The sequence below is a fragment of the Bos indicus x Bos taurus genome, chromosome 19 (genome assembly GCF_003369695.1).
Source record: "Bos indicus x Bos taurus breed Angus x Brahman F1 hybrid chromosome 19, Bos_hybrid_MaternalHap_v2.0, whole genome shotgun sequence".
NCBI lineage: Eukaryota > Metazoa > Chordata > Mammalia > Artiodactyla > Bovidae > Bos > Bos indicus x Bos taurus.
The window spans coordinates 10324482-10351729 of record NC_040094.1 but is presented as its reverse complement, the minus strand read 5'-3'; the positions used below and the strand labels follow the sequence as shown (position 1 = coordinate 10351729).

Sequence of the window (27248 nt, the reverse complement as noted above, 5' to 3'; positions counted from 1 at the left end):
TCACCCCCCTGGTTCTGAGGCTCGGCCCTCCTCCGTGCCCACCATCTCGGGGCTCTGGGACTACAGGGAACCCCTTCAGTCCCCAGAGCTGAGGCCAGCAGGGAGAGAGACTATGAGGCAAGCAGCCCACCGACCCAGGCCTCCTTAGGACCAGCCCAACCGCCCAGCAAGCTGGCCAGCAGCGGCAGAGAGAGGAGCGGGAGATAAAGGACTCCAGCGGACCTTTGGGGATCACCCCCAGCAGCTCCTGTGGACCCTAGCCGGCTAAGGGATCGTGATGGATGGTCAGACTCACAGATGCTGAAACGGACACACAATGACAGCCATGCACACAGCAGCACAGCACTGAGACACTCAGATACAACCAGTGACAGCATCACACACTGCCACAGCCCTGCAGTAGACACCCACACACGCAGAAACAACTGGCAACTCTGAAACAGGCACAGGCAGTGACACACAAAACCATAGCCCCCAGAACACACAAGTAGGATCATCCAGCCTCCAGATACACACACACACACACACACACACACACACACTCACACACACACAGCAGTGCTGACCAGCACAGGCCGACCTGGAGACACGCGCACACCCTCAGCCGGAGCTGCTGTCGGTGGCCTCAGCACGCTCTCCCCATCCCTGCGGGGACACCCTTGCTCCTCCACAGGCTCGTGCACACGAGCAAACACAGCTCGCACACCCCTGGCTCCAGCTCCTCCGGCAGCCCCGGCTCCCGCAGCCTCCTTTGTGGGGAGGAAGCACTCGGCTAACCTTGGATGGAATTTCAGTGAAGCCAAGAGCTCAGAGAGGAGAGGGTCTGGCCTGGCACGACCCTCATCGGCCCCTCCAGCTGGCTGGGTGATGTCCCCCGGCTGGGGTCCTAGGGACCCTTGGCAGAACCATGGAGCAACTGACATCCCTTCCATCGCTGGGGGACCCCGGAAACATGGAGCGGTGGGCACTGCCCGCCTGGCAGAGCTGGACTCCAGGCCGGGGGGGTGATGCTGGAGGTGCATCCCCAAGCATGGCTGGTACCACCACAGATCTGCGTGTTGGAGAACTGAGGCCTGAGGAGAGTTCCGAGCCTGAGGGAGCCCGAAGCCCGGGGCCTGTGGGGGGCATGGAGCCTGGAAGAACAGGAACTGGGCTGCCCAGCCCTGCACGGGGAGCCTTGAGCTCCGGACCCGGCTGTCAGAGGCTGGAGGACCCGGAGGCAGAGGCTTTCTCTAAGGTAAGGGAGCTGAGGTCGGCCGGGGTCTGCGAGACTAGGGCTCTCACCCTGCCTGCCGGCCTGGGCATGGTCAGGGACTTCACTGCCCCCTGTCTTCTCCGGGCCTATCTCTGTCTGCAGGTCCATCTCAGTGACCGTCTGTCCTCCCTTCTTTGGGCATAAATCTCAGTGGTTCCGTTTTTCACCATCTGTCTGTCCTTCTGACTTGGCCTGTCTGTCTGCCTTGAACCCTCCCCTTCCCCCTCCCTCTGTGAGTCTCTCTCTGACAGTCTGTCTGTGTCTGTCTCTCTTCTCTGCATCTCTCTGTCCTTGGGGGCTGGGGGATACTGGGGGAGTGTGTGGGGGTGTGTGTGATGGAATCAGAGTCTGGAGGAAGTGACTCAGTAGAGGGGGGCTCAGTGCTGGGCCAAGCCAGGGAGGATAAGGTTTGGGGTGGGTGTGAGCCGTCTCCTGTAGATGACGAAGGGACCTGGACTTTGGGGGACTCAGGACTTGGGGGAGCCTGGAGGAGTGGGGGTGGGAGTTCAGGCTGGTCTTTCCCGAAAGGCGACGCTGGGCAGAGGTGGGAAGAGCTGGGGATGAGCAGAGAGGGTTCCAGGGTTGGGAGATGTTCGTGTATTAAGCAGCCCCTCCTGTACTCCACCCTGAAGGCCTGGGGCATGGGGAAGAACCTTCTTGTCTCCATGTCTCCTTGGACTGTGGAGGGGGAACGCGTCCATACGGAGGGCTCTGATTTCCATAGGTAGGGTGATTCCTGAGGGGCTGCACCCTATCCTTTCCCATGCCAGGGCAAGCTGAAAATGGGCTTCGGGGACAGGCCCAATCTGGAGCTGCTGAGGGCCATGGGGGAGCTGCAGCAGCGCTGTGCCATCCTTAAGGAGGAGAACCAGATGCTGGTGAGGCTTGGAAAGCAAGTCCTGGGTCCTGGGGGGGAGGCAGACTCAGACACCCCGGCTCTCTGCTTCAGCATCCTTCTCATCCCATGAACATCCCTCCAAGTGGGAGTTACATGGAGCTGACATCACCCCAAGACCCAGAGAGGGTGAACCCCTACCTAGAGTTGCCAAGGAGCCCCACTGTGAGCCCAAGAGTCCAGCCCAAGGCCCAAGCTGTTACGATTGGGTCTGGGGCAGGGGCCGGGCTTCTCCCCACATGCCCCAATTCTGGCTGACCCCTTGTCAGAGGAAGAGCAGCTTCCCAGAGACGGAGGAGAAGGTGCGGAGGCTGAAGCGGAAGAATGCCGAGCTGGCGGTCATTGCCAAGCGCCTGGAGGAGAGGGCCCGAAAGCTGCAGGAGACTAACCTAAGGGTGGTGAGGATGGGAGGCCACTGGATGGAGGCTGGGCGACCAGGGCAGAGGGGTGCCAGGGCAGTGGGGCTTGGGCATTGTGGACTCTTAGTACCCAGGGACGCAGGAACCCAGCGGCTGAGGTGTAGGAAGGGCCAGTGCCAGCCAGGCTAGGGGGCTGGGGGCTTCTGGAACCACAGGAGGGAGAGAAGGGCTGGGTGGGGGGGTGGGGTGGGGTCCCGGGCAGGGAGAGCAGAATTCTGGATTGCCAGTGCTGGCACTCATCTCTGGGTGCAGAGCTGGTTGGGGCAGGGACAAGACCCATCACACTGGCAGCCCTCAATTAGCAGCATCCTTTGGGCCTAAGCTAGGAGGTGGAGTTAACCCTTTCACTCCCTCTTGAGGATTGCAGGGAAGGGGTCAAGCGAGGCTGAGGGTAGATCCGGACTCAGGGTGGAAGCAGGTGAAGGCCACATTTCAAAGGTGTTCATCCTAACCCTTCCTTTGGGAGGAGCTGAGAAGTGGGAGAAGTGCCCCAGCCCTCAGATGACCAGTGGCCTTACCCCTCCCCCGGCCAGGTGAGTGCTCCCATGCTCAGTCCAGGGGCCAGCTTGGAGTTGTGCCGGAAGACCCTGGCACGCCAACGAGCCCGGGACCTCAGTGAGACAGCCAGCGCCCTGTTGGCCAAGGACAAGCAGATTGCTGCCTTGCAGCGGGAGTGCAGGGAGCTGCAGGCCAGGCTCACCCTGGCAGGCAAGGTGCGAGGAGGCCCTGGTCACCCCTTCCGGCTCAGCCCTACCTAGGGTCGCCGGCCTGGCGGTGTGGGATGCAGACTGAGATGTTAATGAGATGCAAATGAAGCGAGCAGGTGGAGGCTGCTGGGAGTAGGTTCCCCTGGCAACGGCCCAGGTGGGAGCGGGGACCCGGCGCCTGAACCGAAGGGGGTGGAGCCGTGAGTCCCAGACCTGGCAATTTCTGGGCTCCAGGTTTCAGGCTGCAAGCCAGTGGGCTTGGCTGTATGAACTCAAGCATAACCTCACACTGGGGTGCAGAGATGTTCGCAAGGCATTGAGCACAGTGCCGAGGACACCGCGAGTGTCCAGTAAACGAGCTCCCGGGAGTGTTTGCACACAGGCGAGCGGAAGCATGGGGCTGTGTAGGCATGCATCTGCGACCGGGCATAGATGCATGGGGAGGGTGCGCACCTGCCCGCGCCCGAGGGCCCCTGCAGTCCGGCGGAGGGCGGGCTCAGCTGGGGACGGCGCGGGTCGGGTCGGGGTTAGGCCCGACTCGGCTCCCGGTCCCCCGACTCCAGGAGGGCCCCCAGTGGCTCCACGTGCGGGACTTCGACCGGCTGCTGCGCGAGTCCCAGCGGGAGGTGCTGCGGCTGCAGAGGCAGATCGCTCTGCGCAACCAGAGGGAGCCGCCCTCGCCGCCCCGGCCCCCGGGCCCCTCTGTCCCGGCCAGAGCAGGGGCGCCCGCCCCGGGGGCCCCGGGAGAGGTGAGCGCCGACGCCAGGGCAGGTGTGTAGGTCTGCGGAGAATGGGGTGGGAGCGGCTCCGGGATCTCCCTCCTCCCCGTACACCGCGCTCAGAGCCCCGACGAGGAGGTGGCGGCGCGCGCACGGCCCGGGCCGGGTCCTCGGCCCGGCCTCCCAGGGCTCGTACCTGAGCCGCGCGCGCCCCCGGGGGCTCGGGCCCCCCTCTCCGCAGGCCTGAGGCCCGCGGCCCGCCCCGCCGCCCCTGCCGCGCCGCCAGTGGTACGGCCCGGCCGCAAATCCCCGGTTGCCCTGGCAGCCGCCCGGGGCCCAGCCCGCGCCGCTGCCTCCCGCCGCAGCAGCAGCGCGGGGACGCCCCCATCAGCGCCTGCCCGGTCCGTCAGACCCGGCTCGGCTCCCCGGGGGCGGCGCGGTGTCCTCCCCGGCTCCAGGTACGGGCGACCCTCACTGGGCGTCGGGCTTAGGCGGCCCCTGGCCCGAAAGCTGGGGACCCCGCTCCGGACCTCCATAACTTAGAGTTCTGGCTCCTCTCCATCCTCTGTCCTGGGCGGCACCTGGGTCCCCCCTCCTTCCGGGAAGAGGATAGGGAGAAGGGATTTGGCCCCTCTGCCTGGTCCAGGGAGGGAGCATTACTCATCAAGACCTGTCCTCCAGAGTTTGCACGGATGGATAACCGGGGCGTGCCCGTAGGGTGGGCTTGGGGAAGCTGGGAGGAGGGTCTGAACAGGTCTGTAGGCCCTAGGCCAAGACTATGGATCCATGACCCCTAGCTCTGGGGACACCACCTCCCTGGGGGCCCAGGCAGCCTCCTAGTTCTCTGCCAGTCGCTGAAGGACACCCAGGACAGTTATTGAGTGCAGAGCAGGGCTGCAAGCTAAAAAGGGAAAGCTTTGGCCTGGATAGAGGACCCATCTCCCAGGGCAATCATGGGTCTCTGGATCTCAAAGCACTCAGGATCAACTGGAGATGGGGGAGAGGGGGCACACAGCACCCCTTCCCCTTCCTGAGCAGGGATCTCTTTGCTGACTGTGAGGTCGGGTGGGAACCCCCTTCGGACAGGCTGGGCCAGGGGCAGGCTGCCCTGAGGCCTTGCCCTCAGGTGCCAGCCCACTGCCCCTGGCCATTTTCAGGCCACACCCCAGGAGGATGTGGAAAACCCTGCTGTGGTCCTAGGGGAGCCAGAGAAACAGCAGAGGGTGCAGCAACTGGTAAGACCCGGGTTAAGGCGCTGGAGGAGACCCTTTATGGGTGGATCTGCCTTCCTGTGTGAGGAGCTCCTTTCTGATCCCGCAGGAATCAGAGCTCAGCAAGAAGAGGAAGAAATGCGAGAGTCTGGAGCAGGAAGCCCGGAAAAAGCAGAGGCGATGTGAGGAGCTGGTGAGCTCTGTGGGGCCTTGGAAGGCCGGCTCCTTGGGTCCATCAGGCCCACCAGGTGGAGGGCTCCCCCAGAACGCCAGTTTCTTCTCTCCTGCCCCGAAAGCACACTTTCCCTCCTGCTTGGTGGGGCTTCCCTTTCCTGGCTGATGCAGGAAGGGGCCGACAGGGTCCCACGTGTGCCTGTGTGGGGAGAGGAGGAGGTGGGCGCTGGGAGCCTCCCTGGAGCTCCCCTCTGGTCTCACAGGAACTGCAGCTCAAGGCAGCCCAGAACGAGAATGCCCGCCTCGTGGAGGAGAACTCTCGGCTCAGTGGGAGAGCCACGGAGAAGGAGAAGGTAGAGGCTCTGCCCAGGTCCTGCCAGGGCCCCGTCCCCGGGCAAGGCACTGCCTCTGCCAGCTCCCCAGTTGGGGAGAGCACAGAGCATCCTGTGGCCCCTGGGAGCGAGGGTGCTGGGGGGGTGAGGCTCACGCTCTCAGCTCCCTGCACTCCCCCCTGTCCAGGTGGAGTGGGAGAATGCAGAGCTGAGGGGCCAGCTCCTGGGGGTGACACAGGAGAGGGACTCGGCCCTTCTCAAGAGCCAAGGCCTGCAGAGCAAGCTGGAGAGCTTGGAGCAGGTGCTGAAGGTGAGGACACCGGGCGGCACGGGGCGAAAGTGGGCTGGCGAAGCACGTGCCCTGCGTGGGGCGCGGGGGTGTAGGCTGAGTCCGGGCGCCCGCGGCCCTTTCCTTCTCTAGCCGCAGTTTCCTTTTTAACAGAGTGTCTGGAACACATGGTGTCTGAGGCGCCCTCATCTTAGATCTTCCGTAGAGACAGTAGAGCAGGGCTCGGGCCTTGACGCAGGCTCTTGCGTTTCAGCACATGCGGGAGGTGACCCAGCGGCGGCAGCAGCTGGAGGTGGAACATGAGCAGGCTCGGCTCAGCCTGCAGGAGAAGCGGGAGGAGGTCCGGAGGCTGCAGCAGGTGGGGGCGGCGTCCGGGGAGGGGTGGGTGGAAAGGGGGGGGCTGCCAGACCCCAGCTGTAGATTCTGGACCCTCATCCAATGTGGGCATTTATAGAGAACCCCTGGTGATTCAGACGGTCAAGAATCCACCTGCAATGCAGAGACCCAGATTCCATCCCTGGGTGGGGAAGATACCCTGGAGGAGGGTATGGCAACCCTCTCCGGTATCCTTGCCTGGAGAATCCCATGGGCAGAAGAGCCTAGGGGGCTACAGTCGGTGGAATCACAGAGTCGGACTCGACTGGGCAACTAACACTTATCTAACCAACACACTGTGTGCCAGGCACTGTGCCAGGCCCTGGAGGGACTGTGAGGGGCAAAGGCCAGGTCCCTGACCGAGCAGCACATAAACAGATTCATGCGTGAGCTGATCGCAGGCATTGACAAGTACAGTGGGGAAAGTTACCAGGGTGATGTAACACAGGGTGGTGGGGATGGGGTGAGGGGCCTCTTCAGCGAGCTTGGCAAGGAAGGCCTTTAATACTTCGAGGGTCACAGGGAGTCAGCTGATGAGCATTCTGGAGAGGGGGCACACTCATGCCGAGGCCCTGTGGTAGGGAGAAGCTTGAGGGGTACAGACCAGTGTGGCTAGCATGTGGTAGGATGGACGGGATGGCAGGAAGGCAAGAGCCAGATAGCATCAGACCTTCAAAGTCAGGGGAGAAGTTTGGGTATTCTGCTGTCTGAGTCGTTTGAAGCCGTCCAAAGGTCCCGAGCAGGGGAGTGGCATGGTCTGATTCGTCATTTAGAGAGTCGCTTCGGCAGCACTCCAGACGATGGACAGGGGCGTGGGCAAAGAAGCAAAGCATTCAGGTGTCGGGTGGCCACAGGGGTCCAGGTGGGAGATGATGTCTGCCTGGGTGAGAGTATAATCCATGGCAGGGAACAAGTGGGCAGATCCGAAGTACATTGTGAACAGAGAATCGACAGGACTCACTGTGGGCTTCCTACTGAGTGCCCCACGCCTTCACCCAAGTGCTGACTACATGGATGGTTGGGCCTTTCACCCGCCAGGAGTGAGGGATGACGGGCAGCAGGTTTGCGAGGTCGGGCATCCTGAGTTCTGAGTTCCATTTCGGCCAAGTTTGGGCTGTGTGTTAACCACTTGAGTGGAGAGCCCCATAGACAGCTGGACTTGTGAGTCTTGGGTCCTGGGGAGGTCGTTCTTGGGGACAGGTTTTGGAGTATTCAGTGCATCTGGTCCTGCGACTAGATGGGAGTCTAGAGAGAGTGACTGCGGGCCCAGCACTGTGCCCTGTGGGGCCCTCACACACGCAAGGGGAAAAAGATGAGCAGGCAGAGGGCATCGAGAGAGACAGGAGGAGAAAAAAACCCCAAGGGGGAGGGTCTGGGAAGCAGGAAGCAGTCCCAAGCCCCTCTTCTCGGCCCCTTCGCCTTCGAACTCGAGGTGCGGTTCAGAATGGGAGCCGGAGGGAGGCACCCACAGCCGCTTCCCAGCCCCCTTCCCTCTCCTCTCTCCTCCTTCATCCTGCCTGCCCTCCTCCCTTGATCCCACCCCAGTCCTCACCCCTCTCCTCCAGCATTTGCCTCCTCCCACCTGTAGGCCCAGGCGGAAGCCCAGAGGGAGCATGAAGGCGCTGTGCAGCTGCTGGAGGTAGGGTCCCTGGAGGTGGCCGCCGTGCTTCCAGCCGGGGGGAAGTCTGGGGCAGTTCAGAGAGTGCTGCAGGGGGTTCCCGGGGTGTGGGTGGGGATGTGGGCTTGCAGGAAGGGCCCCTAAATGCTCTGGGGGCTGGGGCGATCCCCTCCACCTTTGGCCCTGAAATATCTTTCCAGTTAGCACTTGCTTAGTCAGTCCAGGGAGCTGACTGAGCTGTGTCCACTTGGGCCCCTCTCTCCCTCTCTGGGTAATGCCCCCTGGGTAAGAGTTCTAACCTCTCCTCTGGGCTTGCTTTTCCCGCCACAGTCTACCCTGGATTCCATGCAGGTACAGCCTCCTGATCCCCCACCTCCCTGGGGAGCAGGGGCGGGGGGCTCTCCTCAACACCCCTGCAGGCTGGCTGAGCTGAGTCTCCTCCCTCAGGCCTAAGCGGTTCCAGCCCTCCTGTCCGACGACAGGGGTGTGACCCGTCACAGGCCGAGACTCTGTAGATGGGCTGGGATTCTCACTGCCCTGGCCCCAGACCTGCCACTGTGCCTGGCACATACAGGCCCTGCCCATCTCTGAGACCAGGAGGAGGTTCCAAAGCCAGCCAATTTGACCCACGAGCCCCTTGATGGGGACTCTCCTGATCTTTGAGAAAAACTCCTGGGATTTGGCTCACTCCTGTCCCAACGATGTCCCGAGCTCTGGGGTCTCTGGGGACATTTCTGTGGGCAGGGATATGGGTCACTGGCTGTGGGAGGGTGATGAGCCATGGAGCGGAGAGAACCCCTGAAGTGATACGGTGGTGGTGATGGGGTGGGGTGACCCCTTTTGGCCCAGAAAGTGCTACCGCCTGGGGCATGAAGCTGAGCTGGAGAGGGGGTTGGGAGTGACGGTGTCTCGACCCTCAGCCACCCTATGTTGGGGCAGCCGGGCGGCCAGGCTGAGGGTTCGTGCCCAGCCCTCGGGCCTGGGCGAGTGTGATCTGAAGCGGGCTGGCCCAGGCAGCTCCGCGGCCCGGCGGCTCACCCTGCCTCTCGGCCCAGGTCCGGGTCCGGGAGCTGGAGGAGCAGTGTCGCAGCCAGACTGAGCGCTTCAGCCTGCTGGCGCGGGAGCTCCAGGCCTTCCGCCTGCACCCTGGCCCCCTGGACCTGCTCACCTCCGCCCTGGGCTGCGGTGCCCCGGGGGACAGCCCGCCACACCCCTGTTGCTGCTCCACCCCGCAGCCCTGCCGCGGATCCGGCCCCAAAGGTGAGGTAGACCCCCAGCGCCGTCAGCCTGGTGCTTTTGTCCCGAGCGGAGTTCAGGGTCAGAGAAGGCTAGCAGCTCACCCAAAGTCACACAGCAAGTTAGAGCCCGTTCTAGCTTGACCCAGGCTCTGGGTCGGGGAAGGTGGGGAGGGAAACAGCTGAGCCCACTGGAGAATCTCAGGTAGCTGCTCCTCCCCCTCCTCTGTGGTCCTGGCTGGGAGGTGGGCACCAGGAGTCAGTGGCAGGCAGTGTGGGTTGGCGAAGAGCCAGCTGGGCATCGGTCAGATCAGGTGGTTCCGGCTCCACTCACTCAGGGAGTGATGCTGCTAAAGCTGTGGGCCGTGTGTCCTAGGCTCTGAGACAGGGGCGTCCACTACACCTCATCGAGTTGCTCTGAGGATGCTGTGATATAATACATGTAAGTCACTTCCATCTCCACTCAGTAAGCTCCCCCAGGATTTCCCTTCTTGTAAGGGAACTTGGCCACGGAGGGCCTGATCGCTAGCTCCAAGAGGACACGTGGTCACTGGTCACTCCTTGGGACACCGACCCCCAAGGCCACGTGTCATCTTTCCCGTAGACCTCGACCTCCCACCAGCCTCCCCGGGACGCTGCACCCCGAAGTCTTCCGAGACTGCCTCTGCCACCCTTGCTGGGGTCTCCCGAAGGACGCCAGCCAAGAGGGCAGAGTCTCTGTCCAACTCCTCTCGCTCTGAGTCCATCCACAACAGCCCCAAGTCCTGCCCGACCCCCGAGGTCAGTGCTGGGGAGGGGCATGGGCTCCAGCTCTGCCTTGGTGGGGGGCGGGTGGAGGGAGGGGGTGGCCCAGGAGCTGGGGGGCTGCTGGCCCGTGTCGGGGGTCTAGCCAGGCCCCGGAGGAGAGGGTCCCGTGGATTCCTCCTGGCAGGCGGGGAGCTCCGATGGGGCCTGCCCTGCCTGCCGGTCCTGCCTGCTGTTCCTACTCAGGGGCTGCCCAACCCGCCCCTCTGGGGCCCAGCGAGGTCCAAGAGTCTTGGGCTGCAGGGAGGGAGACCCTTTGGGGCCAGGACCCACATCACGAGGTTGGTGGCGAGTGTGTCCATGGCAGAAGCCGGTGGCGCTGTGAAGAGGGGCACCGGTTCTGGGATTGAGGTCCCAGCTGTGTCTCAGGCAGGTCGCTGACCCTCTCTGGGCTTGGGTTTCGCTGTCATCTGAGTTTTGAACTAACAAACCTGCCCGGTGAGGTTGTGGGGAGGATGATGAGAAAACAAAACAAGGACGGAACCTCCCGCCATGTGGGGCACGCAGTAGATGCTTAACATATGGCAGCTGGTATTACTGCCAAGTTCTTTGGTATCACTCACAACCGCAGCCCTCTCTCTCTCTCCCTCCCAAACCCGAGAAAGTGTGAGGGGCGGGGGTGGGGGGGTGTGGTGCAGGATGGGGATGTCTGGAGCAGCCCTGCAGCCTTGGGTGTGGGAAGCGGTGGAGCCCAGCTGCGGCCTCTACCGTCCCCTTGTGGGCATGAGTGGAGGTGCTGGCTTTGGGTGCCCCCGCTTATCCTGGCAGTACCTCTGTCCCAGGGACTTCTCAGCCCCTTCTGCCCCTTTGCTTCCAGCTAGAGTGCTTTATTGCAGTTTTTTAACCTTAAAGACACAGACTGTCATTGGGTGCCCCCTTGCCCCTCGCCACCAGAGTGGCTGCCCCCTCTGCGCTGGGCACGGTGGTCTCATTTACTGAGCTGGTGCAGCAGAGGCCGGGGCTCAGGGACGGGTCACTGTTGACCCCTGTCCCTTGACCCAGGACCTCTGGGCTCCACCAGGCCCCGAGGGCTGATGTTCTGGTTTAGAAAGCGTTGGCGGAGCTCACCGCTGCTGGCCTCGTCCAGCATCTGCTCTGTTTCTCGTCTCAGGACAGCGGGGCCTCCCCTGACGAGTTTGCGGTCGGCCCCAGAGTCCTGGAGAGGACTGGCCCTTTTCTGCTTGCCCCTAGGTGGACACAGCCAGTGAGGTGGAGGAACTGGAGGCAGACAGCGTCTCGCTGCTCCCGGCAGTGGCAGAGGGCGGCCGGGGCGGAGCCAGGGTCCAGGTCTTCCTAGCTCGCTACAGGTGGGCCCTGACCCCTGCGCCCCGGCCCTCCGGCATTTGGGGTGTGTGGGGGGAACGAGACGGAGGGGGCGTGGTGGGGGTCACGGCGGGAGAAGTCATCTTCGCCTCCTTGGGCTGGGGTGGGTGCAGCGGGCGCTCCCTGTGGTTAACGGTGGACAACAAAGTGTCCCCAAGGCCAAGTGACGGGGGGGAGGAGACAGGATGTTGGTCACCATCCCCCTCCTCCTCCGGGCCTCCCCGCAGCTACAACCCCTTCGAGGGCCCCAACGAGAACCCAGAGGCTGAGCTGCCGCTGACCGCCGGCGAGTACATCTACATCTACGGCAGCATGGACGAGGATGGCTTCTTTGAAGGTAGGAGGTAGCGGGGACCGTCACATCCATATGTTTACTTTGAAACTCCTCTTCCCAAAGCCCTCTACCCATATGCACCCTTTGAGCCCACCGTCACTTTTCAGACTCGGTGGAAAGGCATAGAGAGACCCGATGGCCTGTGGGGAAAGGGTTCTGCGGGCAGCTGGTCTGACTCCACGTGTGCCCCGTGCAGGACAGGACAGGACCCAGCACAGTCCAGAGGGCGGACAGAGCGTCACAGGGAATTTCAGCTAAATTCGCTTTTCTGTTGGCAGACAGGGCATTGCAGCGCTGAGCACTAGTGACCTCGAGGTCGGGCACGTGGTGTATAGAGCTGATGCTGAACCCAGTGAGTGTGGGGAGGAGGCGTCGGGGTCCAGGGCCTGGGAGAGGGTGTCAGCAAGTGGTCAGCAGTTGCCAGGGCCCAGGCAGGGCTGCGCTCCAGGGTGGTTCTACAGTGCCCAGGGCAGTTCTGTGGTGCCCGTGGGGTGATCAGGTCACTGAGGCAGACACCGCGTTAGTGACTGGGCAATAGGGCAGGGCCTGGCAGACTCTGCAGGGTGCCCTGGCTGGGCACCAGGCTGCGTCCTTTCACAGCATGGAGGGCAGTGTGGTATGGAGACCAGGATGAGGGGTGGACAGGGCAGGGCGAGAGCTGCAGTGGTGTGTGCAGATTCAGCAAAGTGCTCGGGTCTGGGTCTGTATCACCCAAAGCTTTGGTTTGTGGGGCCTGCTCAGTCTCTCCTCCTGGGGCCCCATGCCTGTTATCTGAGCAGGTGCTGGGAATGATGGAAAACAACTAAACTCTCTCTAGGGATGGACGATGGAGAGAAGTAAATAGCTCCCAGAAAAATGGCTTTTTTAATGAGAAAAAAAAAATCTAAACACCAACTCTGTCCAATCCCACGGACAGAGGGGCATGGCAGGCTACAGTCCATGGGGTCGTAAGAGTCGAACACGACTTAGTGACTAAACCACCACCATCAGCACCAGCAACAACATAAATATTAACTAACCCCAAGTTACTAGAATTTGAACTATGCGATCTAGGATGGCTGGAAAGGCATGCAGGCAAGTGGGTGTCAGATACCCTATTCCTCTTCTTAACTTTGGTTGCTTCATCAGTATCTGATCCCACAGCTGTGCCGCTCTCAGCGACAGGGGCTTCCAGACCGTGAGCCTGACTGTGGCCCCGGCTCCCGCACCAGCCTTGCAGGGCAGCGGACCTGCTTAGTGTGATGTTTCCTCCCATTAGCATCACACCCCGCAGTGTTAGTGCCTGGATGAATTTCTTAGTGCTGCCGTAAAAAGTTTCCACCAACTCGGTGGTGGCTTAAAGCAACAGAAATGTGTCCTTTCACAGCGTCAGAGGCCAGAAGCCTGAAAGCAAGGTGTTGGCAGGGCCACTGTGCCTCTGGAGGCCCTAGAGGAGATTCTGCTCCTTGTCCCGTGCAGTTTCTGGGGGGGTCCAGTTGTTCCCTGCTTGCGGCTGCATCACTCCAGTCCCTGCACCTGCAGTCACGTCGCCTCCTCCTCTTCTCTCAGTGCCTCTCCTTGTGTGTCCTCTTATGAGGACACTTGTCATTGAGTTTAGGGCCCACCCAGATAATCCAGGACAGTCTTTATCTCAAGCTCCTTAAAATTGCGTCTGGGAAGACACTTTTGCTGTATTTACAGGGTTCAGGGTTTAGGATGTGGACGTATTTTGGGAAGGCCACCTTTCAACCCACTACTTACACTGTTACCTAACTTATTGAAAGTCTCTTGTTTCTCTTCATTTTCTTACACCCCCCACCCCCAACTCCTAGCCTAAGTAGAGAGAGATGATGTTGGGGAAGCTTCCACGTTCTCCTGCTGCTCAGGACCGCCTACACCCACCCATGGCCCTAAACCTGGCCCTTGTTCCCCTTTCTTCCCAAGAAGGCCCAGCAGCCGCCAGCTCCTCTGTGCCCTGGGACTCTTTTTCCTTTTCCCAAATTAGCTGTGATATGATAGGCCGTTTGTCCAGGTTCTTTGATCCTTGACATCCCACAAACAATCTAAGAAATGTTTTATAATGTTCTATTACCAAGTGTTCAGGGGAGCTGGTCCATTTCCTGCAAGCGCTGTCAGAACTGACTGACAGGCACCTCCCTGGTGGTCCAGTGGTTAAGAATCTGCCTTGCAGTGCAGCGGATGTGGGTTTGATCCCTGGGTGGGGAACTAAAATCCCACATGCTTCGGATCAGCTAAGCCTGCACACTATAGCTAGGGAGTCTGTGTGACACAAATCCCTACCCTGCCTGCTTTAACTAAGACCGATGCAGACAAATAAATGTTAAAAGAAGAAGTGACTGCTGGTCACGCTCCTAGACCCAGGCCTGTGGATCTCAGTGCCTTCTAGAACCCACAGGGGGCTCTTTCCTCTGGCATGTATGTCTTTTGTCTCTAAAGATTCCTGCCTTTCTTCTAGCCAGACGGGACCTCACTCTCCCTTTGAGGATGTCTGCTTTCCACACAGGAAGGCTGAGGGGTGCCCTTGCCCTCACTCCTCAGACCCATGTAATATGACAGGTTTCAAACAGACAGAAAAGTTAAATCGTAAAATGAATATCTAGGTACTCACCTCCTGGATTCAACAGTTATTAATATTTGGTCATAATTGCCTTTTCCCCACCTGGGTTAAAAATAGGATTGAAAAGCAAGTTGTTGACAGATGATATTTTATTTATTTTTAATTGAATGGATTAATTTTGGCTGCACTGGGTCTCTGTTGCAGTGCATGGGCTTTCTCAAGTTGAGGCGAGAGGGTAGCGCTTGTCTTGTTGCAGAGCGCAGGCTCTAGGCATTTGGGCTTCAGTAGCTGTGCTGCACGGGATTGGTTGTTCCGAGGCAGGTGGAATCTTTCTGGCCCAGGGATCGGACCCGTGTTCCCTGCGTTGGCAGGCAGACTCTTAACCACTGTGCTCCCAGGGAACTCCGACACACGATATCTCACCTAGATACACCTGCATGTGCCTCTCCGTAGAACCTGGACATCCTTCATCCCTGCAGCATCGCCTGGGAGCTTGTTCAAAGTGCAGAATCTCAGCCCTGTTCAGGCCCAGCTGAGTCACAATCTGTATTTTAACAAATCTCCAGGTGATTCATCTGCCCGTTAAAAATTAAGACGTCTGTCCTGTAGAACTACGGTACTGTTATCACACCAGTGAAAATTAACAATAATTTCCCAGTCCACATCTTGACTGCTCTTTTAAAAGTGCCAGCAGGTGAATCACATGCTTCGGATCACTCACCAAGCCTTGCTACAATGCATTGATCGGGCTGTGTTTTTCTCTGTCTCCTCTCTTGTCTTCCTCTCCCCAGGGGAGCTCATGGATGGCCGGCGGGGCCTGGTCCCTTCCAATTTTGTTGAGCGCGTGTCCGACGACGACCTGCTGGCCTCCCTGCCTCCGGAGCTGGCTGACTTGTCCCACAGCTCAGGCCCCGAGCTCAGTTTTCTGAGCGGTGGCGGAGGCGGCAGCAGTAGTGGGGGCCAGAGCAGCGGGGGACGCAGCCAGCCCCGACCAGAGGATGAGGCGGCCGGGGAGGTGCCCAGCCCGAGCCCCCCGCCAGAGGGCCTGGGGGAGCCCCCTGCCGTGCCTTACCCCCGCCGCCTGGCCGTCCTGAAGCAGCTGGCCCACAGCGTGGTGCTGGCCTGGGAGCCGCCTCCTGAGCGCGTGGAGCTGTGTGGCTACCATGTCTGTGTGAATGGGGAGCTGCGGCAGGCCCTGGGGTCCGGGGCGCCCCCCACGGCTGTGCTGGAGAACTTGGACCTGCAGGCGGGGCCCCTGCGGGTCTCTGTGCAGGCCCTGACCAGCCGGGGTGGCTCCGACCCTCTGCGCTGCTGCTTGCTGCTGGGGGCCCGGGCCCGCGTGGCTCCTAGCCAGCTGCGGGTCCATCGGCTGACCGCCACATCTGCCGAGATCGCCTGGGTGCCCAGCAACAGCAGCTTGGCCCACGCCGTCTACCTCAACGGGGAAGAATGTCCCCCTGCCCGCCCCAGCACCTACTGGGCCACCTTCTGCCACCTGCGGCCTGGTACCCTCTATCAGGCCCGAGTGGAGGCTCAGCTCCCTCCTCGAGGGTCCTGGGAACCAGGCGGGGAGAGGCCAGAGCCACGGGCTGCCACCCTGCAGTTCACCACGCTGCCAGCAGGTAGGAGGGCACAGGCGCCAGGTGTGTGTAAGCCCTGGGGAGGTCAGGCCCGGGAGGGTAGCCCCAGGGGCACACTGGCTGCTACTTGCATCTTTAGGGAAGTGGCAGAGCGGGCTGTCCTCTCTGGCGGGAGTGCTCCAATCCTGGGTCTTGTGCCCCCTCCCCTAGGCCCACCTGACGCCCCCCTGGATGTGCAGGTTGAGCCAGGGCCCTCCCCTGGGATCCTGATCATCAGCTGGCTCCCAGTGACGATTGATGCGGCTGGCACCTCCAACGGTGTCCGGGTCACAGGCTATGCCGTTTATGCTGATGGGCAGAAGGTACAGCCCGGGGGTGCCCACCTGTACCCTGGGAGCAGGGCGTGGGTCTCTGCCTTCTCCCATACCCTGGGAGTGGGGTATGGGTCTCTGCCCTCTCCCGTACCCTGGGAGCGGGGCATGGGTCTCTTTCCTTTCCACACGGAGAGGCCTTGTCTCCCTGGCCTGGCGTGGAGCTGCCCGCCCCAGGCATCTGGGCACTGGGTAGCAGACTGGTTAAGAGCCTGGGCTTTGGTTGCCCACGGACTAGGACTCTAGCCCTGAGACCCCGTGGCCAGGAGGCTCAGATGAGACCAGGCACCCAAGGATGCAGCTCTCGGCACAGTGCCAGCAGCCAGTGGGGGCGTCACTGCAGCCCCCCTTTCCCTTGCTCTGTCCCTACCCCCCCCCCGCAGATCATGGAGGTGGCCTCGCCCACGGCGGGCAGCGTGCTGGTGGAGCTGGCGCAGCTGCAGCTGCTGCAGGCATGCCGTGCAGTGGCTGTGCGCACCATGTCGCCCCACGGCGAGTCGGCGGACTCCCTCCCAGCTCCCGTCCCCCCCGCCCTGCCTGAGGCCTCCTGGCCGGCCAGGGTCCCCTGTGCCTGCCCACGACCGGGCCCAGAGGCCAGACCGCCCCTTGCTCCAGCCTCCCCGGGGCTGGGGGATCCCAGCTCTCATCTCCGGTACCCCCGACCCCCGTGGAGCTCAAGAGCCCCCGGGCGCCCCTCCAGCCAGCCCTCCCAGAGAAATGGCAGGAGGATCCTCAGAGGAGCCCCCAGCGCCTGTCTCGCAGGTACCCGGCCAGGGAGGAGGGCGGCTGGCGGAGGCTGGGAGGAGGGTCTGGGCTCGGAGTGGGGGACCCTTCCTCAATGCCTGCCGTTCCAGGAGCAGGCTGGGGCGGCTGTGCTGGGTGCCTCTGGGGATGGGAAGGCCAGTGAGCCCGTCTTGGGAGAGTGCGTTCCTGGCCCTGCCACCTCCTCCGTGGCCAAGGAGGACACTGAGCAGACCGCGGGAGAGGCCTGCCTGGCACCCGGCACCACCCAGGGAGCGTTGGCCCAGAGGCTGCCCTGTGCCCAGGCCTGCCGTGGAGGAGACGCAGGGTCCGGGCTGAGGCCCAGGGCTGAGGTACGGAGCAGGGGCACCCCGGGCCACCACAAGGAGTTGAGGGCCTCCTCCCTGCCTCTGCCAGCCCAGAGCTGGTTGCCCACTCTGCCCGTTCTCCACCCCACTCTCGCTCTGCTCTGCGCTGTGTGTCTGGCTGTTTGTGTTTGCCGCTTTGACTTCCAGGTTTCTTTTCCCACCCCGCACAGTGCCTGTGCCCCAATTTGGGGGCATGCCCCTCTCTCCTTCTGCAGGGGGACCCCCCATTCATCCTGGCTGGGGCTGACCCTGTTGGAAGGTCCCCATGTGCCCTTGCTCACCTCCCCGCTGTCCTCCCACGTCTGGCCTCTTGCAGGAGGATGCAGCTGAGCTGGGGGTCCGTCCGGGGAACTCCCTTGTGGACCAGGGCCGCAACTCGGATCTGTCAGACATCCAAGAAGAGGAGGAGGAGGAGGAAGAAGAGCTGAGTGTCATCACCTGCTCCTTCCCGAAGCAGGTGGCTGGCCACAGCATCGGGGGGCAGGGGGCCAAGGTATCGGGGTGAGGAGGGGCTGGGGGCCCCTCAGGTTCCCGTGGCCTCCGCCCCCAGAGTCAGCAGCTGCTTCGGTGTGCCAGCAGCATTCTTGGTGTGCGGCCTGGGCCCTCTGCCGGGCGGCAGCTAGGAAGTAGCTCAGGCCCAGCCTCGACCCTCCTGAAAAGGAAGGGGGGACCGAGGCGCCCCGTTCTGTAACTTCTCCCACTCAAGCCCGCTTGATGCAGCGCCCTCTGAGACCCTCGCGGTGCTGGGAGCTTCCGAGGAGGGGCTGGGAGGCCCCCCATCATCTCAGGCCTGGCCTGCTCCCTACACTCAGCCCCTCTGCGCACCCAGTTCTTGGGCGGGCTCCTTAGTGCTCCCCGTGGCCCTGCCCTGGACACGCTGTGTGACTCTGGGCCAGACTCTCTCTGGTCTTCCTTCTTGGAGGGAGGCGACTGGGGTTGGGGGGCCGGGCTTTGGGTTACCTGAAACCCCTGCCCTCCTTTGAGGGCAAAGGTCACAGCTCTGTCCTTTCCCCACGGACCTCTCTTCCCTGCGCCCGCCCCCGGACCCCCAGCCCCAGCCCCAGCCCGACCCCTTCTGTGAGACCGACAGCGACGAGGAGATCTTGGAACAGATCCTGGAGCCGCCCCTCCAGCACTTCCGCAGCAAGAAGCTGTTTAGCATCCCCGAGGAAGAGGAGGAGGAGGAGGCGGAGGAGGAGGAGGAGGAGGAGGAGGAGGCCGAGGCCGGAGAGGCCGTGAAGGAGGAGAAAGGGCCAGGGGCAGGGTCTGCGTCCAGAGACCCCGGCCCGCCTGCACCCCTGCCTCCGGGTCTGGGCTGCGACGGCGCGCGGCCCCGCGGACCTGGCCTCTGCGCTTCGTCCCCCCAGCCCTGTAGGGCTGGGGACCGCCCAGAGGACCCGCTGGGACTGGTCGGTGGCAGCAGCTGGAGGAAAGGAAGTGGCTCCCCCGAAAAGCCCCCTGGCCGCAGGCGGTCCCCGGATCCCCGGGAACACTGCAGCCGGCTTCTCAGCAACGGCGGCGGCGGGTCCCAGGCCCCCGGCCGAGCACCGGGCCCTGCACGCGAGAGGGGCGGCCCCGCTGCGGCCGAGGGCCCCAGGGCTCCGCCAGACGCCGGCGGGAGGGCGCGGCCCGCCCCCTCGAGGAAGTGCCCCCGGGGACGGGCCCCGGAACCGGAACCGGGCCTGGCCAGCTGCCTCTCCCCCAAGTGCTTGGAAATCAGCATCGAATATGACTCTGAGGATGAGCAAGAGACGGGCGGCGGGGACATGAGCATCGCCAACTCCGGCTGCCTCGGAGATGGGGAGGCCTGGGGTGCAGCCCCCGTGGGAAGGCCCAGGGCACCTCCGAAGGCCGGTTCAGGCCCCCACCCCTATCCGTACTCCCCGGCCTGGGAGAAGGGGGAGCCGGAACGGAGAGGCCGCAGTGCGACCGGCAGAGCCAAGGAGCCGCCCGCCCGGGTCCGTGCCTTCTCCCTGCCTGGGCAGCCCCCTGCCTACCGCCGCCTGGTGGCCCTGCTTGCTGCCCACCGGCCGCTCCCATTCCACGCTGCCGCCTCCATCAGCAGAGGTGGGGTGGGGCCTCGGGGCTCCCTCACCTGCCTCCTCTCACCCACATTCCACTGCTTTGCTGCTTCTGCCGATCGATCGGAACTGGGATGCGCCGATGTTCTGTGGCCATAAGTCGCCCATTGCTGCCAGCAGGCCCCCTGCCTTTGGGGCACGTGACCCTTTCCTCCGCTTAGCTAGTGACAGCTTCAGGACCCAGCCTGCGATGTCCAGCATCGCCCAACCCTGACACCGAGAAGAGGCCCTCCTCTCACACGCTCCTCGGCCAGCTCTCAGATCTAAACCTTAGTCCCTCTACTGCACTCATCTGCTAAGGTGGTCGGAGCCGGGGCCTCCCCTCCTGCCCTTCCTCCACCCGTGGGGGTGTCCGATGGCTCCAGGGAGCTTGGGCCACGGCTCCAGGAGAGGAATGTGTCCCTGCTCTGCTGTGCCGCTTCCGCCGACGGGGCAGAGCTGGGGGGAGCGCTCCTGGGGCCCTGCCCCTAATGAGGCGACCATCAGAGGGGTGGTGCATCACTCCTGCTGTCTGTTGCCCTCTCTTTGCAGGCAGCAGAGTCTGGAGAGCCCAGAGGGCTGGAAAGCCCAGGGCAGAGCGGCTCCCAGCGGAGAAGGGGCTGGGCCCCCAGGCCAGGCTCCACAGAGCTGGGTGAGCCTCTGCGGGGGCTGGGCCAGGCCAAGGGGTCCTCTCCCGCTTCCTTGGCCAGAGTTGATTGCTGTTTCTCCCGCGCAGCTCCCCCGAGGAGCCCTCCAGAAGCATCCCTGGCCCTCCGGGACCTCCCTGTCAGGGTCTTTGTGGCTCTGTTTGACTACGACCCCGTGTCAATGTCACCCAACCCTGATGCTGGGGAAGAGGAGCTCCCGTTCCGGGAGGGCCAGATCCTGAAGGTGACTGACTTGCTGTCTGGTCCTGCTTCCTCCCTCCTTTCCTGCCTTGTCCTGGAGGGATCATAGCCACACCCAGGTGGGAACGCAGCTTCTAGAGCCGGGTGATGTGGAGTGGGGTCGCGACAGTGCCACTTCGAGCTGTGAAACCCGAAGCAGATTCTTTCCTTTGGGCCTCATGGGTAAAGTGAGGATCACGTGAGTGTCTGCCTCACAGGCTTGTTTGAGGATTAGAGGATTCAGTACCCACAGGGCGCTGAAACTGCCTGGCATGTGGCACAGCGTGATACTGCTGCTGTTAGCATGACGACCTCTACTGAGCCTCCAAGGATTTCCTGAAGGCTTTGGGCTAAAACTCTGAGGTCAGGGAGATCCAGTCTGGGGTGGACTGGGGGAATGAATGTGAGGATCGTGAGTGATGATCATACGGATAGAGCTGTTTTCTGTCATCCCTCTGATCCTTCTTCTTGGCTATTTCCCCCTATTTCCGGTTCCATGAAAGGTAGAGCATTCTTCTGCAGTCCCGGGTTGGGGGGCGCTGTGGGCTCGGGGTGCAGGGAGCATGCAGAACTGGCCTGCTGACACAGCTGGTCTCTTCTGCTTCCAGGTGTTTGGAGACAAAGATGCAGATGGCTTCTACCAGGGTGAGGGTGGGGGCCGGTGGGGCTACATCCCCTGCAACATGGTGGCTGAGGTGGCCGTGGACAGCCCTGCGGGGACACAGCAGCTGCTCCAGCGGGGCCATCTGTCCCCAGAGGTTCTCGCCGAGGGCTCAGGTATGACTAGCTCTGGCCCCTCGCCCACTGTCCCCCACCCCAGTTCCGACTCAACACCCCCTAACCCCAAGTAATTGGGACGTCAGGAGCATCCAGGGTATCTGGTTGATCCAGAGACTGGCAGAGTCACTGGGGCCCTCAGAGACTTGGGCCCGCGTGGCCGCAGTAGTGAGCTTGCCACGTGGCACGGGGGCCGCTGCAGGGGGACTGGCCATGTATTTTGGATCCTGGAGGTCAGGGATGGGAAGGGAAGAGTGGTCTTAGAGGCTTGAGCGCAGGAACCCCAGCACAGCCCCAAGAGGAGACCAGAGTCACTGTCCATCTCGCTCCCTCACCTCAGTTTCCCTCTAACGTCTGCTTACCTGTCTGGATCAGGGAACGGCCTCTTCGTCTACTCTGCAGCCCATACTGCCGGGCCTCCCCCCAAGCCCCGCCGCTCCAAGAAAGGTGGGTGTGATACTCTTCTTCTTCAGGGCCCCTGAGGATGAGGAGGGAGGCAGCGGGGGCACTGCCTGGCTCTCGGGAAACACATGCGAGGTCTGTCTTGAGCAGGTGGAGGGAACCAGCCCCACCTTCACCCACAGCCATGCGTCCCATAGGGAGCTTCATTCTAATGGGGACGGGCAGTGTTTTACCAGAACCTCTGTTCTAGAAAGCGTCCTTGTCTTTATGTCTCCTGCATTGGCAAGCGGGCTCTTAACCCCTAGCACTGCCTGGGAAGCCCCATTCCAGAAAGTACCTGGCTATATGTTCTGTGCAACCTGGAGCAAGTCACCGACCCTGTCTGGCCCTTAGTTCGCTGTGAAGACCACAGGGCGGGTCTGCTCTCGGGCTGATGGTCCTTCTCCTGCATCTCTCCCTGTGTGAGGCTGAGCATCCTGCCTGCCCAGTACCAGCCCCCCGCCTTCTCCTGCCCCCCAAGGGGAGGGACAGAGGGGCAGGGCTCACAGGCCCCTTCTCTCCGCAGCTGAGTGGGAAGGGCCCGCCCAGCCCTGTGCAGGTGAGGGGCTTCCCTGCGCCTCCAGCCTCCCCTGGAGCCACAGCTGCTGTGGAGGTGGTGACTCGGGTCGGCAGGTCTCCAGCGCCGAGGACAGGAGAGGGGTGGGAGTGCCTAGAAAGAGTCCCGAGTCGTCTTCTCCTCCCCCTCCAGGGCCCCCTGCGCTGGCCTCTTCTGCTGGCCTGAAAGCTCCCCATTCCATGGTGGCCGCGTTTGACTACAACCCCCGGGAGAGCTCTCCCAACATGGATGTGGAGGTGAGCCCCTTCAGAGCCCAGCCAAGGCGGGGTGGTGACCGCGCCTGCCCCGGCCTGACTCCTGCCTCGTGGTCTCTCCGTAGGCAGAGCTGCCCTTCCGGGCAGGGGACGTCATCACTGTGTTCGGGGCCATGGACGATGACGGTTTCTACTATGTGAGGATGTGGTGGGGGGTGTGCCCAAGGGGGCTCTCCTGGAGCCATGGTGGGGAGCCAGGTTCCTGATGGAAGCCCAGAGGGACAGGCCAGTCGCCTCCCACGATGGGAACGTCAACCCCAGGCCGTCCCCCCCGGAGCTTCAGGGTCCAGGGGGTGCTGTTGAGGCCCTTCCTGGTCTTGTCTCACCCGCATCTCCTCCCCAGGGGGAGCTGAATGGACAGCGGGGCCTGGTTCCATCCAACTTCCTGGAGGGCCCTGGGCCTGAGGCAGGCGGCTCAGACAGGGAGCCTGGGGCAGCCCCATCCGAGGGCCAGGTCAGTGAGGACCTGGGCTCCAGGCTCAGCAGTTGGGTCTCTATGCTGCGTCGTGGGAGGGGTGCAGCTGCGTGCAGCGGTCCAGGTGCCCATGGTGCCCAGGAGGGGGTTGTGCCCACGGCCAGAGGGAACCAGCCAGGGTGACTCTCCCTGCCCCCCTCCCCCTAGCGTGTGCCCCTTTGCACAGTGGGGCAAGGCTGAGACCTTGATCCCCATCTCATCTGACCCGGCTGTCCACACCCCTGGCCAGAGCAGGGGAGGACCCCTGGAAAAGGGACCTCAAGCTTCCCACACCTCTCGCCATCACAGCCCCCATCACAGGGACCCTCCCTGATCCCCTGCTGCAGCTCCCCGGCTCCCAGGCACTTTTTAAAGCCAGATGCCCAGCAAGGCTCCAATTCCTGGGTGGGTGGAGTACACTTACAGGCTCCCAGGGCACGAAGAGGATGAGGGGGCCGGGCCCCCACCAGAAAGCCCTGGGCCTCCATCTGCGCTAGTTCCAGAGTCAGGGGCTGTGCAAGCAGGACCTAGTGACCTGGGTGACCTGGAGACTGGGTGGAGAGCTCGTGGTCTGCTGGTAACCCGTCTCCTCTCTTTGTTCCCTGTTCTTCAGAGAACGAGGAGGAGAAGAGTCCAGTGCTAGATGGAGATAGATATATGTAGAGAGAGCGACATGTAAGTGGGGACTGACCCCCTGGGTCCACGTCACCCTGTTCCTCATCGCACACGATCAGATAGTGCTCCTTGTCTCAGACACGGGCTTGTCCACCTTCTTCTAGGAACAGGGGAGGGAGCTCTTGCCGTGAGCCCGCTTGGGCACTCGGATCCTGCCCCTCCCCTTACCTTATTCAGGGCAGTGCCAGCTGCCTTAGGAGCACATGTCATCCTAGTGTGTACTGTCCCACGTTAGCTGACTCTCCGTATTCTATAGCACATGCGGCTCATAGAATTTTGTGTGACATCCACATTGTGGCTCATCAGTGTATTATGATACTATATGACTATGGTATTATAATATTGTGATTATTATTGGTGACAGAAGAGTGATCCTAACGCCACCAGTAATAATAGTCTCCATCTCCCCACCCTTGTCCTCTGTGTCATGACCTCTTAGGGGCATCAGAGGCATGATTTTATGTCCAACTTTCCATTTTCTTGCTGGGGGCGGGTATAAAAGAGGAGGTTTAAACAGTCGGAGTCCATGGATAACCTCAAACCATTCATTTCTGGGGCCCCTCCGTGTGTCTCCCCAGCAAGCCTTCCCTCCCGGGAGCCCTGGGCGGGAGTGGTAAGGGTCTCTGATCTTCTCCCCACCCTGGCCAGCCATCAGCCCTGGCTAGTTGGAAAGAGATTCTTTGACCTCTGGGTGCTACCTTCCTCCAAGGGATCTTCCCGACTCCAGGGGTTGAACTCACGTCTCTTATATCTCCTGCGTTGGCAGGCGGATTCTTTACCACTTGCGCCACCTGGGAAGCCCCCTCTGGGTGCCAGCAGACCTCTTTGCGGGCAGCTCTGCCAGATCACCAGGGTCTTAGGTGGAGGCGGGCCCCAGGCTGGGCACCCAGCACCTGGGCTCTGTGATTGGTTGTGCTGGTAGACTGCCAGGCCCTGGTGGGAAGGGAGTAGGGGGCGGGGGTGGAGAACACATAGGCTGGTAGGACCTGACAGGGCTGTACCAGGCACAGGAGGTCACAGAGGGGACGTTGGAATTCAGCGGGTGGGGGGACACTTCCTCGTGGCTCTCTCGTTTGTCCAGTCCCAGTTTTTAGGCCACTTACAGCATAGTCTGGGTAGGCGGGTGGCAGAGGGAGCCACTCATGGTGGCTCATAGAACGAGGAGATTCTGCAGAGGGGGCATGCTAAGGGCAGGGAGGGGCGGGCGGGGAGCAGCTCTCTCTGGAGAGAGCTCGTGTTGAGTGTGAGTGCCTCTGGCCCTGCCTCCCTGCAGCCCTCTCCGGGGCCATTCAAGGAAAAGTCTCCACCTTCCCCCCGTGGAGTGGGCACTCCTCCCCTCCCTGAAGGCCCTCAGACACCATGTGGGCCTGCTCCTTGTCTGTGCGGTGGTGCAGGAGCCACCTTCCCTGGAGTGTCTGGCTCCTTCCAGCATTCCTGTCCTTGCTCTCCCTTTGGCTGGGAGGGGATGATGGGGTGGGGGGGAGTGTTGGAGCACCCATTCCAAGGGTCAAGTCCAAGGGCTCTTGAACTCCATCAGCCCAGCATCCTGCAGAGAGACCCAGAGGAGGGAAGGGATTCGCCCCCGTCCAAGAGAACTGAAGCAGAACTGAGCCTCCTTGTCTATCCCTTCTGACTGCCTGCTCTGTGCTCCCCCATCTTCATGCCCACTTGGTGCTCTGCATGGGGTGGCGGCTGGACCGTGGGTTCTGGTTCACGCCTGTGCTTCTGTGATGACCTGGGGCCTGCGGGCTCCTGAGGTCGTGGGGTAAAGGAGGCAGGGTGGGGTGGGGGTCAGTCCTTGACCTTGCCCCTTTTCTCTCACTTTCTAGGACTGGGTTAGCTCAACCCAGGGGCCCCCAGCGCCCCCAGGCTGGCCCTGTGCTCCTGGCCCTCGCCACTTCCCCAAGGTTGAACTGGAGTTGCCACAGGGCCCAAGCAGGAAGGTGTGGGTTCTCCTCTCCAAGGGGAAGCAGCTCCTCAGGAAACTGGGCTCGGGGAAGAAGGAGTGATGCTGTGGCCCAACCGAGGCCCCAGCTGCGCGGGGAAGACCCTGGACTCTGGTTCTCCCCAGTTAGCGCCGTGGCGCTGGGACAGGACGCAGACTCAGTGAAGGTCAGAGCTAGAGGAGGGGCTGGTCCTCTGGATGGGCATCGTCTTCTTACAGGCGGGGACCCTGAGCCCCGGCGCGGGAGTGAGTCCAGGGGCTGAGCACCTGGTCCCTGAGCCGGCCGGGGACACGGACTTGTCACTCCTGGTTCACCCGTCTGCGCCTGCTGTCTACCGCGCTATGCCAGTCCCCTCTCGGCCTCCACATGCTTGGCTCGGGGAGATCCTGTTCCCTCCGACGGCGCTGGCCGTCCTCTTCATGTCTTCCCTCCCTGAAGGAAAGTTTGCACTGGATTCTGCCGAGCCCCCCACCCCGGGGGCGGAGCTGTGTATATAGATGTACATACTCAGTGCCTCAGCTCAGCTTCCTCCCTCTCGCTTCCACCGCACAGGCCTGGGAAGGAGAACGGCCAAGCCAAAGCGGGCCTGACCCCGCCCCACAGCGCCCCTCCGCACCCCGCTTCGAGACCTGAGACCCTAGACCCTGGGCCTGTGGGCAGAAAGCAGGAGTTGGGTTTGCCTTATTTTGCTCATCGGATTCAACTTCTCTTTTGCATCGTTTTCCTCTGGCCCCTGTTGGAGTCTGGGGGCTGGGGGAGAGGACAGATTTATGCAACTATTTTCATACATTCCCTGTTCAGAGTGGGGTGGGGGTTTGTCCCCCTCCTCCCCTTAGCACCCTTTGCCTCACACTCTGGCTGGGTGAGTGTCTCTGCATGTTTCCATTGCTGTGGTGGGAGACTGTTTGAACTCCCACCCCCACCTTGGTCTCCAGGGGTGTGGAATGGTGGGGGCATTTGTTTAAAAAGACATTTTATTATAATAAAGTCTATTTTCACAAAACCCATGCTGGGCTCTACCTGGGATGAAGGACCCCTGAGGGGTGGGTCATGGTGGGCTTTGGACTCCACTTTAGAATCCAGAAGTTAACATCTGAGGGTGACCAGGGGTAAAACTAATGAACACCAAGAAGATCAAGCAGCTCTGGAATTGTTTTCTCAAGAAGGTCTGGGGCTTCTTGACTTCCTGATCACTGGGTCAGGTGTTGAGAGTTGGGTCAGGATCCTGGAGGAAGAAAGAGACCTGGGAAGGGGGTGCGGAGAAAGGAGGAGAGAAGGTACCAGTTTCAAGGTGGTGGACTGAACTGATTACATACTACAATCTTGGTTCTCCTGGACCAAATTCGTAGGAATGATAGAGGTAATAAAAACCAGCCAAACACCCAAATAAACAACATACATAGCTCCATTTGAAGAAGGGGGACTCCCACTAGATGAGAAACAGCAGGATTCCAGAAAAGACAGAAAACAGATGGGAAGGCTTCCCTGGTGGTCCGGTGGCTAAGACGCCAAGCTCCCAATGCAGGGGGCCTGGCTTTGATCCCTGGTCAGAGAACAAGATCCTGTATGCCACAGCTAAGACTGGGCACAGCTAAATCAATCACTCAGTCTTACAAGAAAAAAAGAAAACAGATGAGAAATCACATTCAGAAACCTCAAAGCAGAGCTCGGGAGACTTCTGCACAGCTCTGCGCCTAGAGGAGGCACCAACAGCTGAAGGACCACAGGGGCCGTGACGGCACGATTAGTTGGGATTCCACGTGGGGAGCCTCCAGGCCGATGGCTGCACATTCTCCTCTCCATGGGCCAAGGGGCAAAGGTGAGGATGGCTGCCTTTAATGAAAACAGTGGGAGTGGCAGCTTGGACCAG

General features: G+C 61.7%; 1 protein-coding gene across 1 annotated transcript; it reads left to right on the top strand.

Annotated features, from left to right (window-relative positions):
* TSPOAP1 (TSPO associated protein 1) lies at positions 1–26385 on the top strand. The gene is given in 31 exon segments (XM_027516888.1): positions 1–1237; positions 2026–2133; positions 2420–2548; positions 3103–3282; positions 3840–4025; positions 5153–5230; positions 5316–5399; positions 5644–5733; positions 5900–6022; positions 6255–6359; positions 7965–8015; positions 8325–8345; positions 9050–9254; positions 9834–10009; positions 11225–11340; positions 11584–11693; positions 15039–15869; positions 16038–16189; positions 16582–16860; positions 16862–16960; positions 17053–17292; positions 17624–17800; positions 18360–19265; positions 19920–20019; positions 20104–20258; positions 20863–21031; positions 21407–21478; positions 22182–22285; positions 22369–22440; positions 22647–22757; positions 25262–26385. Coding segments are annotated over 31 exon segments (5739 nt in total). The 5' UTR covers positions 1–907; the 3' UTR covers positions 25442–26385.
* Positions 26386–27248: the final 863 nt, after the last annotated feature.